This window comes from Pinus tabuliformis, chromosome 7 (genome assembly GCF_031772625.1).
Source record: "Pinus tabuliformis cultivar Carrire ecotype Pingquan chromosome 7, CPIR1, whole genome shotgun sequence".
NCBI lineage: Eukaryota > Viridiplantae > Streptophyta > Pinopsida > Pinales > Pinaceae > Pinus > Pinus tabuliformis.
The window spans coordinates 284722280-284738860 of NC_142293.1; the positions used below are offsets into that span (position 1 = coordinate 284722280).

General features: G+C 36.9%; 1 protein-coding gene across 1 annotated transcript in view; it reads right to left on the bottom strand.

Annotated features, from left to right (window-relative positions):
- LOC149246976 (Carbohydrate-binding-like fold) overlaps positions 1–16581 on the bottom strand; it is a 312430-nt gene that overhangs the window by 261582 nt on the left and 34267 nt on the right. Inside the window, exons 3-6 of the mRNA XM_089458086.1 lie at positions 15482–15568; positions 12735–12791; positions 10834–10898; positions 10558–10727 (exon numbers count right to left, since the gene is read on the bottom strand). Of these exons, the coding sequence (XP_089314212.1) occupies positions 10558–10727; positions 10834–10898; positions 12735–12791; positions 15482–15568 (379 nt within the window). The remainder of the gene's footprint in view (positions 1–10557; positions 10728–10833; positions 10899–12734; positions 12792–15481; positions 15569–16581) is intronic.

Genomic DNA, 16581 nt, shown 5'->3' on the forward strand with positions numbered 1-16581 from the left:
TTCTCATCAAATGAGGGGGCATCACGACCATCAGTAGAAGCTTCTCATCCTTCTAGGGCCTCAAAAACATTGGAGCTTCCAATCAATGCAATTCATAGAAAAATATTAAGAGCATTCAAAGACCAACATTGGCATCAATGACAGCGCCATTCAACATAGAGTAATAAAAATAGAAGTGTTTATGCAATTAAGACAATGATGTCTATAAAAAATAATAATATATTTAATAATTGATAAACAAATAAGATGATTACAATGAGGATAGCCCTAATTATAATATATCGTAAGGGGAATTTTTATGAAGAATCATGTATGTTCATTAGTGGGAACTTTACCTTTTATTATTATTTTATTATTAATATAATATTATAATATTATAACGTTATTAATATTATTATTATGATTTATATTCATTACACTATCTCCTTAAAACACCTTGTCTTTGAAGTGTTAAAGAAAAGAATTACTTCGGATGACCCTACCTCTATATCACCATTATGTGGTTCTCAATCTTCATCTATTCACTTCAATGTCAACACCGCATTCCAATTGATAACCAAGGTAGGTGAGATTTATTGATCTCCACAATCAAAAAACATGCCACTTCTTCATCGCCTCATCCTCCTGCATCAAACATTGGCATGCCTTGAAAGATCTTACATACTGATACCAAGTTCTCTAATGTCCACATGCTCAATAACGACTAGGAGCTTATATTTAGCATTCACTGTCAAAGTAGTCTCATAGACGTCACATAAAATTTCATTATTAAATTGGCATCGCTATGGGAAAATAATTGTGTGCACTCGACATCCACAAACTTTGGAATCCAATACAATTTGGACATCAACACTCATTACATTGAGATTGGCCAAAAAGCAAAGCAGTCCACTCATTGATTGGTAATCTTACACTCGACCAAATTACCTCATGCAAAATGCATTAGAGCCTTGAATAAAGTAGCAAATCATATAATTGTCAATGATGGCCACCCTACCGGAGTCTCTTAATAAAGAGTGGTCCTTCACACATTTTCCTTCTATTTTAACCTATTCCAAACACTGTTGTTGTCAGACAACTTATCAAATATGTATTGTCCCCGACCACTTAGGTGAAAGAAGATAGGTTTCAATAGCATAATAAGTTCCCATAGGCTAAGGCGAGGAAAAATTTTAATAAGGGAACATGATTTGCCTAGGAAATGTTTATATTTGCCTAGGGGGTAAAAGGGGGACATATCTTAGGCTAATGAAAAGTCACTTTCATTTTATGAAGTGAATATCTCCTAAAGTGACTTAATAAAAAATTAAAAAGGTAAAATGGTAGCGAAAGTGGCCACTCAATTATAAAAAGAGAAAAGTGAGGACTCTCTCTTCATTCTATCACTTGCAATTTGAGAAAACAAGCAAAAAATGAGCTTTTAGAAATCTTTTAGAGAGGAGCTTAGGGTTTTGGAAACCCTAGCCGCCATTGCTAGCTTTGATGTTGAAACTAGACACCCTAGTTGGTCTTGAGAGAGGAATCACTCAAATTTCACCATTGGGATTCAAAGTAGAAGAGGATTAGCAAGAGATATTGAGGAAAAGAGGTTTTATCAATTGAGTTTATCTTCTGATTTTGCATTTTCAATACACCAACTTGCAGGGGAAGTTCCAAGCCAAATTTGTGGTCAAACCTGCCATTAAAGACGAGCCATACTCGGTCACTAAGTCGAGGGTCAACTCTATGGATTATGAGGTCGAGTTCATTCAATGAGAGGACCAAAGCATTCTTGAGTTGGTGTGGGTCTAAGTTCCAACTCAAAGGGAGGAGTTTCTTCCATTTCTTATAAACAGAGTCATCTTCTAACTATTGGGCCGAGATTTGGTTGTTGAGGGACCAAGTTTGCCTCTGTATTTAAGCCACATTCATTCATGTACGTTGTTGGTTGAGCATATTGTTGCTACCTTGCTTACTCACCTAAGTTAATGTGGGGAAAATCTTCAACCCCACTAGGTGTGGCCTTGGTGGCAAAGATCTAAGAAGGGGTTGTCGCTTAATCCCAAATCTCTTCGTCTAGGCTCTCTCCTAGTTGAAGCCAAGGGGGTAGACTCTAAGGAAAGCTTGCTAAACCTAACAAGTTCTAGGAGATGATTAGTTAACCAATTAAAGCATCAACCATTCAAAGACTTGAAATATAACTTGAAGCAAGGAATTAAACAAGCAAGTATAAATAAATTGTGAGCATATAATTAGCATCAACATCTAAATAGATCAAAATGATTCAACAATATATCTTGCAAGGAAAATTGATGTAAGTAGACCAATGCCAATAAATATAATCTTGCAAGAAATAATATGAAATATGCTCAAAGGTAAATGACAATACTTGCAATAATGGAAATGCTTTCAAGATACACAAGCACCATGAAATGAGAAGTTGCAAGACAAGTGTTAGTAAATCAAATCAAGACTACAATTACAAGATATTAGATACAACTTTGAAAAGATAAGCAACTTAAATGAAAATGGAACTTGCAAGTAAAATAAGGCTTGTACTTGGAAATGAATATGCTCACATATGATGTAAATGATATAGCATCCAATGGAAATTCAAGATAAGCACATGAGCATGAACTAACAAGATACAAGAATGTAAATGAAGTACTTGCAAATGAAATAAATGTAAGTGCTCACAATCCAATTTGCATGTATTTGAGAAAGAGCTTAAAAGAAATTATTACAATTGCATGCAAGATAATCCAAAGTTGTTTGAGGTGATTTGTGTGAGGTAAGTGTTCTTGGTTGATACTATTAAAGGCTTATCTAAGGTGTTATTCCTCAAATCCTTCACCCTTGTATGGATAGAGATTGTTGAAAGGGGCCTCAAGTAGAGTAGCTTAGCTTCATTACCAAAGATCCACCTAGTCCCTCAAGTCAACCTGCATGCCACCATTTTGACGCATGACTTAGCCATACCCCAACTGCATAATCATGCATTTTACCCTTTTCTCCAAACTTAGACTTGGGATCTTCAAAGAAGATTTCCTAGAATGTCTAATCAATCGAGACTTGTATCTTGGAGGTAAATTTTAGAAGGATTGCAAAATTGCAAGTGTAAGTGAGATGTAAATGATCAAATTTGATTGCAAGTAAAAGTAGTATTTCAAGATGGCTCAAAATAACTTCATAAAGATACCAATCCACAAATGATTACACTATACTTGCATGAAAATGAAATGAACTTATGATGAAAAATACTAGTTGAAACTAGATGACAAAATCAGAAAATTATATCAAAATGGAAACCACATTAGCATGTAAAGTGACTTTGCATGTCAATAGAAAGAACTACAAATGAGAGCTATGAAATGAGAAAATGAAATAACATTGTTATCAGCATTTAAATGGACTAGATCAGCTGCAAATAAATCAGATTTGCAATGAGTAGATGAGCAATGTAAAGCGCAAATTGCAAGTGCTAAATTAGCCCAATAAAAGTGTGAATTAGTGAGGAACTTGAGCAAGTAAATGAGTGAAATGAAATGGATCTAGGCTACTTGCAAGAGTGAAAAGAGAACTTGAAAGTGCAAAGCAAGAAACCAATCACCAATGCTACCTCCTACTAAATGAGGAGATTGGGATGCCAAGGGGAAATCCCCAAGCTCCCTCAAGACAAAGATTTACTTTTATTATTTAGACAAGAAGCCCTCTTATAGAGAAATGAGGGACTTTGAGGCTTGAGGAGAGTTTACAACAAGCTCAAGGGAGCAAACTACTCTTCCTCAAGATCGAATACAAAATACAAAGAATGAGAAACTACAATTTTATTGCAAAGTTACAACTCAAGAGTGCCTCAAAGAGGCAACTCGCATTCCTCAAGGGGATCAAACTTGATGGCTCGGGTTTCAACTTCTCAAACTTCTAGAGGTATCCTTGTGCAACGGAAGAGATTAAGAGTGTGGTTTTGAGCATGTGCTTTGGTAGGTGAAAAGGCTCAAATGATTAGTTCTTTAGTCCTTCAATCCTCTACCTACAAGTCCCTTCAAATGATGCCTCAAACCACGTCTTCAAGCCTCCATTAGGACTGTGCAAGCATAAAACATAAGAGAATTAGATCAAGAGATGAATATAAGTCACAATAAGAGAATATACAACTAGAGTACAACTTGCAAGAGATGAGAGGGGAACTCGCATTCCTCCCTTGAGCAAGCAAGGACTAAGTCCTTCAACAAGCCCTCAAAGCTAGATACAATCAATGATAGTGCATAAGTTGTAACAAATAGAATTTGATTTGAGAATAAAATATGTTAGAGAGCTAGGGTAGGAGGCTCCCTTTCAATTCGTTGGATCAGCCTTTGAGAAAAACTTGATTTGATGTGGGTTCTTACACCTTTTGCCTTGAGAGTGAGTTCATCCAACCGAAGACTTACCCCACGCTCAAGCTTTGCTCAAACACAAAATTTTCTACACACTTGAAAGAAATTGTTAGCTTCACAAGGGACTAGACTACACAATGAGAGAAGAGGCTAGAGGTTCAACCAAAAACCTTCTAGTGCTCTTCAATCAAGATGCCAAAAAACTAACGCAAGATAGCTTATCTTAGTTAAATAGATCAAAATCACACCTATAGTAGTGTGCACACAATGTGTTTGACAAAATTCCTCATTGAACAAATTTGTTAAAACTCATAAAAACTCAGAGGTCACGTTGGGAAATTTACAAGAAGGAATCTTATTTAATATCACATCAACCCTTTTTGGGTTACTATGTATGAATATCACAATCCCAAACAATTCCATTATTGATCTAAGGAACTATTCAACATAAGCTCTAATGGAAATAAATAATCATAAAACCTCATGCTAATTGTTGTTCCTCAAACCAAGCATCATTGTACTCAATTCAAATTAGACAAAAAAGAAATCTCCACAAGGTTTTTAATGTTCATATGCTTAATTATTTCACTTTGGCTTTGCAACAACAAGGCTTAGATCTTATAGATTAGCTTCGCTTCTTGCTTTTATGGGAGTGACCCTTGCACTCGTGCTATGTATCGTCCCATACATACCAAGCAGATTTGTTGACCTACTTTTGATCATTTGTTGGACATTAATAATATCTTATCTGTGATCCATACAATAAGTGACTTAATGTGTTTTTGTATATTATTGTGCTTATTGAATAAGTGTAGTCTGGTAAGACCATCCCAATAGGTGTGATGTTTCAACTCGAGGAATAATAAACTTCAAGATGTCACTAAGATGATCATGGTATAATTTCCTTCTTAGTTTGACCATTTTTCAAGGCTTCCAACTTCGTAGTGTAGATGTCCCATTCTCTTGTGCCAAATCTCACTGTGGCTATCACTGTTATGTACTAGGGGTTTCACTGGTTGTCCTCTCAACAAATACAGATTATTCTCCCTGCTACTTGTGACTCGCGTCATGCTAGGATCAAACCCTATCAACCTGACAGCTACCGCACCTCCTATGAAACTGACCTCAAGTCCTTTGTCCTCCATAGCCAAAACTAAGAGTAAATTCTTCTCCAACCCAAGTACATACATCACCTCCATAAGACTTCCTGAGTCTAGTTGGAACTGTGTGTTGTCGATGGCCTCCACTGCATACCTGGTGTTTTCACGAAGCTCCCCATGTAGATCTCTATTCTCCTTGGCCATACTGGTCCTTGAAAATCCCAATAAACTTCTCTAATCTCATCAAGAAGAGATCATCAACAGAGGACCAGAAGAGATCATCAACATAGAGGACCAAGATGAGTGGCTCACCCTCAGCAAGCACAAAGTACAAGTTTGAGTCTGCCTCACTCTTGGTGAATCCTGATCCAAGTAGGTAACCATCAATCCTAGAATACCATGCACGAGATGTCTATTTAAGTCCATATAAGGCTTTCTTCAATTTGCATACATGGGACTCTCTCTCATGCACCTTAAAGCCCTGAGGTTGCTCAATATACACCTCTTACTCAATCACACGATTGAGGAAGGAAATATTTACATCCATTCGATGTATTCTCCACTCCATCTCTTGAGCGATGGAAATGATTATCCTAATATATGCATGTATGACAACAAGAGTAGATGTTTCCTCATAGTCTACTCCTTCCTTTTGGGAGAACCCTCTCCCCACAAACTTTGCTTTACACTTCTCAACATTGCCATCTATTGCACGCTTGATCTTGAAAATCCATCGAGAAGCGATAATTGACTTCCTTTCAAGCCTCAATACTATCTCCCACACATCATTCCTTGTGATGGAACTATACTCTTCCACCATGGTCTCTCTCCAAACCTATTGGTGTGTTGCCTCTTCAAAGGTATACAAGGCTTGAACTCATTAATGTTGCTTATCAGGGTCAAATAACTAGAAAAATTAGTTGGTAGTCTACTCTCCCTGAAGGCATTGCTAAGTGCCTCCACAAGCTCCTCAGCATTTTGCTCAACCCATCTTGGCCTCCTCCTAACAAAGCTCAAATGAACATCTCACTCCTCCTAATCTGAAGGTTGTGCCCCTACTGTTGATGTTGCTAGTCCCAGCTCAACCTTCAAAGTCTCTCACTCCTGATAGTCTACCTCTACTAGGTCCATATCATGCAACCTAATAAAGGTCCTACCCTCCTCAAATCTAACATCCCTCCTGGCCATTATCTTCCTCTATCCTAGAATGTAGACCCTATAGGCCTTTCAAGTCTCATTGTATCCAATAAAAATGCCCCTCTATGATGAGGGTTCCAGTTTAGTCCTCTTGTTTGAAGGAATGTGGACATACACTAGACTATTGAAGATGCGCAAATGATTCATCTGGTTTCACACCTATAAAATTCTCCTCGTGAGCCATGTCCTCCACTACCCTGTCGCAAGTATACATCTATATTACATGTCTCCACCCATAAGAACATAGGAAAATCTTAATCATTGATCATGGCCTTAGCTACTCCAACTATACTCTTATTATTACTCTCTACCACTCTATTATGTTGAGAATTGTAGGGCACTATCAGCTCTTTCTTGATTCCTACTTCCCTATAGAAATCCTTCAATTCGTTGGAGGTATACTCGTCCCAATTGCCTAATCTCAGGACCTTGATCTTCCTCCCAATTTGGTTCTCCACAAGAGTTTTGAACTCTTGAAATCGACAAAAGACCTCACCCTTGTCCTTCAAGAAGTAAATCATGTCTTCCCGGAATAGTCATCAGAATGTCACAAAATAACTACACCCCAAGATAGACTACATTTACATAGGACTGCACATGTTAAAATGCACCAAAACCAACACACCCCTCAACCTAGTCTCACTGCTAGGAAATGTTGCCTTGGCTTGCTTACCAAGTGCACATCCCCTACACACACCATCATGCTCTATTCTGAACTCTAGAAAACTAGTGATCATCTCTGGTAACATTGGTAGAGCCCTATAGTGTAGATGTCCCATTCTCCCATGCCAAAACTCTTTGGTTGATATTGCTATGTACTAGGGCTTTCACTAGTTGTCCTCTCAATAGATATAGGTTATTTTCCCTATTGCCTATAACTCACCTCACGCTGTGATTAGCCCCTTTTGGCCTAACAGCTACCTCATCTCTCGTGAAACTAACCTCAAGTCCTTTGTACTTCATGACCAAAACTGAGAGTAAATTCTTTTGCAACCTTGGTACATACATCACCTCCTTCACCTCCATAAGACTCCAGGAGTCAAGCTAGAACTATATGTCGCTAATGTCCTATACTACATTCCTAGTATTGTCACCAAGCTCCACATGTAGATCTCTATTCTCCTTGGTCATATTGATGAAGATATCATAAGAACATGTCGTATGATAAGAGGCTCCACCGTCCACAAACCGCACCCTTGTAATGGTGCCAAAAAGACAGAATACTAGAGCAAATTTCTCCTAGAACTTTTCAACCAACTCTTCCATCTGTGCAGACACAGTTATTGTTGTTTTCCCCTTGCCTTTCTCCTTGTTTGGACACTATCTGGCGTAATGACCTAACTTTTGACATGCAAAGCACTTGACTTTGCTCATGTCTTTCTTCCCTTGTGAAGATGCTCCTCCACTCTGGTTTTGCTTGACTTTACCCTTTCCCTTCTTTGTTTTCCTAGCGAGAGCAAGGTTCTCATCTCCACCTTTGCACTATCCACCAATTATGGATTCCTCCCAAATCTCCTTTTGGGTGAAATTATCCGTCAATCTGGCCTAATTAGGAAGCTTATATCTAGCTAGGATACCTGTCAAAAATGTAGCCCACTACCTGGTACACCATTTCAATGCTACTTTGACAAGATCCATCTTGTCCACCTCTTCCCCAACAACTAAAAGTTCATCACGAACCTGCTAAATTCTTGTGAAGTATGAAGCCACGGTCTCAGATTTCTTCATCTTGATGTTATTCAACTTCTCCCTTAGCAAACTCTTTTTGTTCTAGTTGTCACGATGGTATTGCTTTGTCAAAGCCATCCACATTTGATAGGCTAAATCCTTCTTCGTTGTTAGGGGATCATGTGATCCTTCACACCATCTAAAATGATGCCCCTGGCTCTTATATCTTTTATCTTATGTTCAATTGCTTGGCTAGCATCTTGAGGAACTCGAATCTATTGGCTTGTAATTTCCCACAAACCATTCGCTATTAAAACAAGGGCGATTCGCTCTTCCATGGACTGAAGTTTACAACCCCTGCCAACCTATCTTCATACATCAGACTTGATGATGCCATATTACCATATCAACTTTAGCCACAAAACCCTTGCTGCAAAATAAAAATTTTGTTGTCATAAAACCTTTGTGATATATGATCTCTCCCACAGAGTTTCTATAGCTCTGATACCATGTTAAATTCTCTTATATCATATCTGATTTACTTTATTTCAACAATTTATTAAAAACCCAAAAAATATTTATCTCAAATATTTCTGAGATTGTTGATGACATAAAAACAACGGTATATTAACTCAAAAAATAAAATGGAGAGATCAATCACACTACAACAGCAAATTGGTACCCAAGGCAATCTTCCATCCATCATATTATTAATCTTTGGAAAATTTTGGTTTAGACCCATAAAAAAACATAGAAAAAAATACAATTGTTGGGAACCTGGAAACTTGGCCCCATTGGGAAAATTGGCCCCTAAAAATCAACCCTCTTGAAGAAACTCAACCCTAGAAAATTAGACATGTCTCACCAGTGAATCGACCCCCTTTCTTCTCACCTCATACAACCCCTATGCAATTGAGGAATCGACTTCTCTAGACATTTCGGCCTCCACAATTTGGTCATCCTCTTCCACAACTCAGCCTTCCTCTTTCCTGAACTTGACCTTCCTAAATTTCCCCCAAAATTCCCTGCTACACTTCTCACTTCTCTTTAGTCTATTCAAGCCTCTCACTCTAGAAAGAATCGCTCCCTTCACAACTGTGTCTTCACCTCTCCCTTAGGCTTATTTTAAAATTTCATTAAGCCAAAATCTCTAACCCTAATCTCCTAATTGATTAATGGCTAGGATTAAATTCTAAGCCTCACTTGAGATCAAAGGTTGAGAATATATCCAAGTCACTTAAATAATTTTATGATTTATCCTTAGAACTTTGGCTTAATAGTCCACAATAATTAATTAGATTAATTATTATACTTTTCCTATGTTAACCTTAGGAAACAAATCATAATATCACTTACTCCACCATGCAAGCACCTAAAAAGGCAATCAAATATCTTCTAGATGCTAAGACACCAAGCCAATGTAGAAGACCTTCCAAGGCTACAAAATCAACAGTATACCCAAATCAATCTTAAGGAGGGAATGTTGGAGAAGTTGGCTAAATTGACTAGTAGCTCCAATGGCCCTCATAAATCAATTTCTTATACACCCTTAGTGGTCAACCAACATGCAAAAGCCAAACTACACTTTGTGAATATTTTCTAACCCCACTATCAAAAGACACACTACTCCATACCAAGACCAAACTACATGAAGCCAATGGACTATTACATGCCTTGTTGGAAGGTAAGTACCACACGGAATAGCAGAAACTGGGGATAATTTCCTCTAAAGCAGGGAGGAAATGATGAGATATGGGATGTAGTCTATTCTTTTAAATTACTTCTAATAAATTGTGTAGGAAACTAAGCTTAATTTAGGAGTTGAAGATGAGCTCCACAGTCAGGTCTAGGTTTATCTTCAAGATTAGTTTTAACTTTTATCTATATGAGAATATTTATCTTCAGATAATCTTATCCTTGGATTATATTTTTGTCAGAAACTTGTATTATAAATACATATTTTTGAATAATACAAAGATAGCCACTAACTTAGAGACAATCTCGTGAGAGGGATTTCTCTCCTTATTCCTCCGGTGTGTTCTCACATCAAAATCCTCAGTGAAGATATGCATTTACCACCGTATAAAACCAACAAATTCATAGTAAATATATTTGGTGTTAATAAGTGTTTTGACTAAATTGGGCCCCTTCCAAAATCAGATTCTGTGACATAACAAACAGTGTTTCTATAAAACGTATTATTCATGAGATATTTAAAGCACAGTATTCCGCACCTGGAGTAATATTTGTAAACATGTAACTGCCTCCCTGCGAAGTAAACACAGCATTAATGAGGTCATTGCTGGTGGAAATGAGTTCAACCTTCACATTGGCAGGACCTCCATTTATCTCTGGACAACTTTCTGCTCCAACAGCCCCCAACACTCTCCCAGAAATAGTGAACCTACAGAGACCATAGCAGTATAACATTGATGATGACAAGAAAAATAAATAACAGTCTGAGAAGTTATTTAACTGCCAATATAGATATAGAGGTTTCCAAGCTATACCCAGTGAAGCGAAAATTGATGTCTTCATTGCCATTGCAACCATTGTGATCCACTGACACAGGAACCTGCAACTATCCTCTTTAATTTAGAATCTACCTTCCCGTGCCAATCATAGACAAATTTGTATCAATTAAATAGCTCTGAGTTTATATTTAATGTTGCAGTTAACCTTCATAATTTAAACCGAATAATGCATTTAAAAGATGAGACACCAGATTTTATTTAAATAGAATAAAGAAATTATATTAATGGCCACTAATGACCAGAATCCAGATCAAGGTCAATTTGACTCAAGTGTACATCCAGAATTTACTTTCAAAGGGAACTCAAGTGTAAATCAAATATAAACAAACAAATGGGAAGTGCTTATGGCATCTCCACTCTAGAAAATAACCAAAGCGATGCAACAATAATATGTAAAAGTGAGGGTGAACCCTCAATCATTTAGTTTTTCAAAAAAAAAACTCCTGTAAAGGACAGAAAAGAAAGAAGAAAAATACTATTAATATCCACAAGTGACCAAAGTAGATCAATAGAATTAGAAAGTACAATTCATAGTGTGAGAGTGCCAAAGGAGGCTCCTAGAAACAAAAGGAAATACAAATAAAGATAGTACATATGAAGGGGTGGACCCCAAAAAAGGAATTAAGATAGGTACAACATTATGCAAGAAAACAATCACTGCTCTACAGCAAAAGTAGAACCAGCCTAGATCCATCTTAACTCCGGATCTACCAAAGCAACGAGAAGGATCAAATCTCTTTGCACTCTAAAAGAGGTTTGCATCTCAAGAGATTTGATCCCTCTTGGCACTTGGTAAATTCGGATTTAAGATGGATCTAGGCTGGTTTAATTATTAATTATTCATTATAACTATAATTATTAATTTTATGTCTTTTATTTTACTTTTAATTTAGTTTTATTTTTACATAATTTGACCGAGTCAAAATGTTAAACAGAGCATTACATTACAACATCTATACCATACTGGGCTGGAGAGCGCCTCTCGGCGCAATTAGAAAAGAAGCAAGCAATGTCACAATGAAAAGACCAAGAAACCTCTAACCATCATCTAGAACAAAGGAGGGGCCAGAATCACTGATCAATATGAAATCACTAATAATGCATCTGATAATGTAGGTAGAGGCAGGTGGCCAAGAGCTTCACAAAGAATCTCTCAAACATTTAAAGCCTAAAAGCATCTAAAGGTAGAGAATCTGGTGATATGCTCCTGCCCATAGGAATGTCATGCAGAGGAAGCGCTGACACCCTCTTATGCTCAGAACTACTGTGTCCAGCCTGTGGTAGGACATCACAAGAGAGAAGACATCCTCAGACCATAACATTTAGTTTAACTTGCCAAGTTGGTAAGTCGAGTTGACACAATGAGTACTCACCACACTTGACAAGCCATGTGACAAAGCTCCTTAACTCTAAAAGCTCAAGCCCTTAACCCCGGCCACTAATGAGCCACATGTGACTCCAGCAAATTAAATGCCCCCTTTAACGTTTAATTCGAAACAAAATCCAAGTACGCCTCCCCTTTGAAATTGATTTCAAATTAAGTTCAAGGCACTAAAAATGGCTCTCATCATTAAGGCTGAAAAGGTACCCTTTTACAAGGCTTTATTTACATAACACGATGACACACTTTTACATAATAAGATAAGATTTCTCTTACAAAGCTTTTTCTTTTGGGACAAAATTACTTCGATATTCTAGTAAATTATTGTCGTCTTCATAGTCTTCTAGATCTGTGTCCTCAACCTTGGCCCTTACTGAATTTTAGGCATACTTTAAAAGTTGCATGAAAAGGATAGATTACATAAATTTTAAGAATGACTAAATCATAGCACAGGCCAAAGGAAAGAATACAGAAATATAAGTGGAGTAAATCTTGCCTGATCTGGTTCCCATGACCATCCATCTGGACCTTTGAGTCGAATTATAAAAGATCCCTGATTGAAAAACAGTAAGAATTAGATAAAAAAGAACGATGCTTACTTCACATAAAATCTATCTACATAGATTGAATACTCATCAAGAATAGCCAATAAGATCTACATATATCACATAAAAAGGCCCATTCTGTCGAGCATTAATGTCTTTTTTAAGAACTTCATTCTCATGAATTTGAATAGTCGCAGAAAAGAAAAACCTAGAAAGGGGAGAAAATTTAAGAAAAGAGCACAGCTACCATGATTAAGAGTCAAGACAGATCGTTTATCATTCTCATAGTACCATGCATCATATTTGTAGTTAGAATTTAGTAGTGTGGGTACTAGTGGGATATGTTGTTCTTGTCTCAAGAAGGGTCAGTTTCCTTGTATCTTCAGAAACTGTAGTTTGTTGTTTAGAATAAATTCACAATTGAAACTGTATCTTGTATTCTATTATATTTCTCTACCAGGTTTTTGGAGTAAAAGTGTTTCAAAATTCAAATTGCTCATAATCCAATCCTACCTTATGTAAGTATGATGTTGGAATTTTATGACTTCATAAAGAGTACAGAGTACCATTAATGGCAGCAGCAAGTAGAGAAGCCCTCAGTGCATACAGAGAAGGCATGTGTGACAAGTGTGCCATTCTGTACAGCAGCAAGGCAAAACTCCTCCAGCAGAGTACTGTACAGCAGTACAGCATCTCCATAGAGTCCTTCAGCAATTCCATACAGCAGTAATGAGCATAAGGGAAAACTTATGGAGAGAGAGATATAGGGTCATTAGATGCCAAAAGTATGCATGCAAAATCCTTTGATTAGTTTCAGTTTAGATGCCTTTTATATTTAGCAGCTCAGTTATATATTTGGTTTTGCTTTAGTTAGTATTTGCATGCACAATTAGATGATGCAGTTTCCTAATTAAGCAATGATCTGTAAACAAGGGACCGGTTTTTTGGTGTGGTTTGTTTATTGGTTCCATTCCAGTTCCAACTGGTTTCCAGTAAAGGGGGCCTACAGGTTTGATGACCAGTCCAGTTCTGATCATAATATTCAAAACCAGCCTGTTTGAACTATAAATCAGTCAAACCGTCCGGTTCATTAGGCCAAGCCATCCAACTGGTAGAAAAACAAGTTTTGAACCTTGCGGGCTAGGGCTTCTACGCCTAACCGGCCGGTTTATTGCCAGGCCAGCCACAGACCCCACAGAAGGTGATTTTGTTCTTTTTAAAGCGATTTTGAGGAAACTAGTGGCTGTTTCCCTCCAAAAACAGCCCCTCCAAGCCTTTAAAAGCATGCCTCCCCTCTCATTTGCCTCACACATCTCAACCCTAGCAATGCTGGCAATTAATGGTAATGTGAAATTCTAAAAGTAAAAGTATCATTTTACTTATATTTTTAACATTACAATGAAATGACTCAGGCTGTTTGATAGTGGTTTTGTTCTCATTGGATTTCATATGGAGAAATTAGAATTTTATCTCTCTCAAAATCCAACAGACTTAATAGTTTTCAGGATTTCAGGAATGGTTGGATTGCAACGTTTTCATTTGATTCTATCATGCACGAGGGTACGAGATTGGCATTTGATCAAGAGCATGAAGCCCTTTAATTACATTGATGTTGGTGGCATTGATTGTTGAAATTTGTTGATGTCGGTGGCATTGATTGTTGAAATTTGTTGATGTCGGTGGCATTGATTGTTGAACTCCTCAACCATGGCTTTAACAAAAATGCACCCTTCACTAGAAGGAAAATAATTGGTGAGGCATGCTAAGTTTTTTCTATCATATTATAAGGTTGAGGAGACAAGCACTTCACTCAAGCCAAAATCATTGGTTAGGCATGTTAAACTTTTTCAATTCCTACCATATTATAAGGTTGAGCAATCCAAGTCTGAAGACTTTGAGCTGATGATGTTTATGTAGTTCTTGTCGATGATCTCGTTTCTAATGGTACTGAATTAATGATGAGTTTTATGTGTGATCACGTTGATCAATGATTTGTAGTTTTGCTGTCTAGTTTTGCTGCTACTAGTACTACTACTACCAATGTTGCAGAGGAGTTTGAGGAGTCCTCAAACTCTGAGCCAGATGATGTTTATATAGCTCATGTTGATGATCCCATGTCTAGTAGTGGTGATGACTTTGATCATGATGACCAGTGATCATGTTGATAACTGATACGTAGACTTGTAGTAGGCCAGTGGCCCCATAGCTTGTAGCATTTTTATGGACTCTACAGGACATTTAGAGCCTCACTGATTGTGTATTTTGTTGCTGATATGTATTGCACTTGTTCCCAGTTTCATATATGCCTTTATATGGTATATAGATGAGCAAACTTTGCATAGTTTGTCTATATTGGTTTGGAATCATGGATTTAAATATTAAAAGTAGTTTTCTTTTCATTAAAAATTAATCATTTCATGTATTTTTTTAAAAGACCGGTTCATTAAGATCTGACCAGTCCTGGTTTGACCAGTTCCAGTTTGAAACCCAGTTTGATGGGTGGACCGGTACAGTCACTGGTTCCAGTTTTGAATACTATGGTTCTGATAACATTGTCATTTACTGAACATGGATGGGAATCCCTGTTTTGCTGGTATTACCAAAACCAACATTCCAACAAAGACACAAATCAAACTTGCACATAGGAAGATTACACAACCCAAAAAAACAAGAGCAAGTGTATCATCAAACTATTTACCTTGTCATATACAGGGATGAAATAATATCCATTTGGAGCACACTGTGTACTGTCCTTCACCAAACCATCAACGGTATGAAGCTCAACCTACAATAACATTTATAGCATCAATGCTACTTTAAACTGTAAGTTCATTTTTGTCAGCAATGTTTTAAGCAGTAACTAGAATGCTGAATATTCTTTTGCCCTATATTGCTGAGACAATTTCAAAACTAATAAAACTTAACCATATAGAGTGCTCCTGTAGATGTAAATTCAATTCTGGTTGCAATGACCAATTTCTATAATTAGTGTTCTCTATGAACAGTAAAACATTACATTGAATCACAAACTCTTACAAGAGATGTCACATTGAAGTCAATGAGAAAATATTTGGAATAAAAACTCATGAGAAGATGAAGTCAGGTATCCTTGGGAAGAATCATGAACTGGACATAAGGAGAGATAAAGCATGCTCAATCTAGCAGTGGGAATGGCCACCTAAATAACTCATCTCATTAATCATATAAATTTTGCACATCATATCAGCCTTGTAAAATCACTAGTCTTCTGAACTGTACATTGTACACCTGAAATAGGCCATAAAAACGAAGTGAATTTACCAATTCACAATAAATAAGGAGATAAATAACTATTTTAATGGAAGGATAAGCAACAGCAAAGATTTTTATTTGAGTTCAATTATTACAACAGTTAGATGTTCATTATAGTTAAATTGTACTTTAAGTTAATAAAGTGACGTGTTAATAATATCATGTCATATTTAACTTAGCTTACACATTTAATTAGTTTCCGATTATAGGAATACAGACAGGCATTCACTCAATGGGGAAAAATCCATTGCTTCATCCTTTGTTCTGTGTACTTTATTGATTGAATAAATCTATTGTAATGTAACTGCTAGAGCATCACTACTATTGGGATGTGTAGAGAAGTAGTTGCAGAGAAGAAATCGTAAAAGAAGTGGCATCCTCTCATAGCTTGGGATTCTATGGAAAGGCATACAAATGAAAGGCTAAGTCGCAACAAAAGGAAGTGAGAGATCATTCCAATCAAGAGAAGGCACGATCCACATGCTAAAGGTTAGAAGATATTTTTGT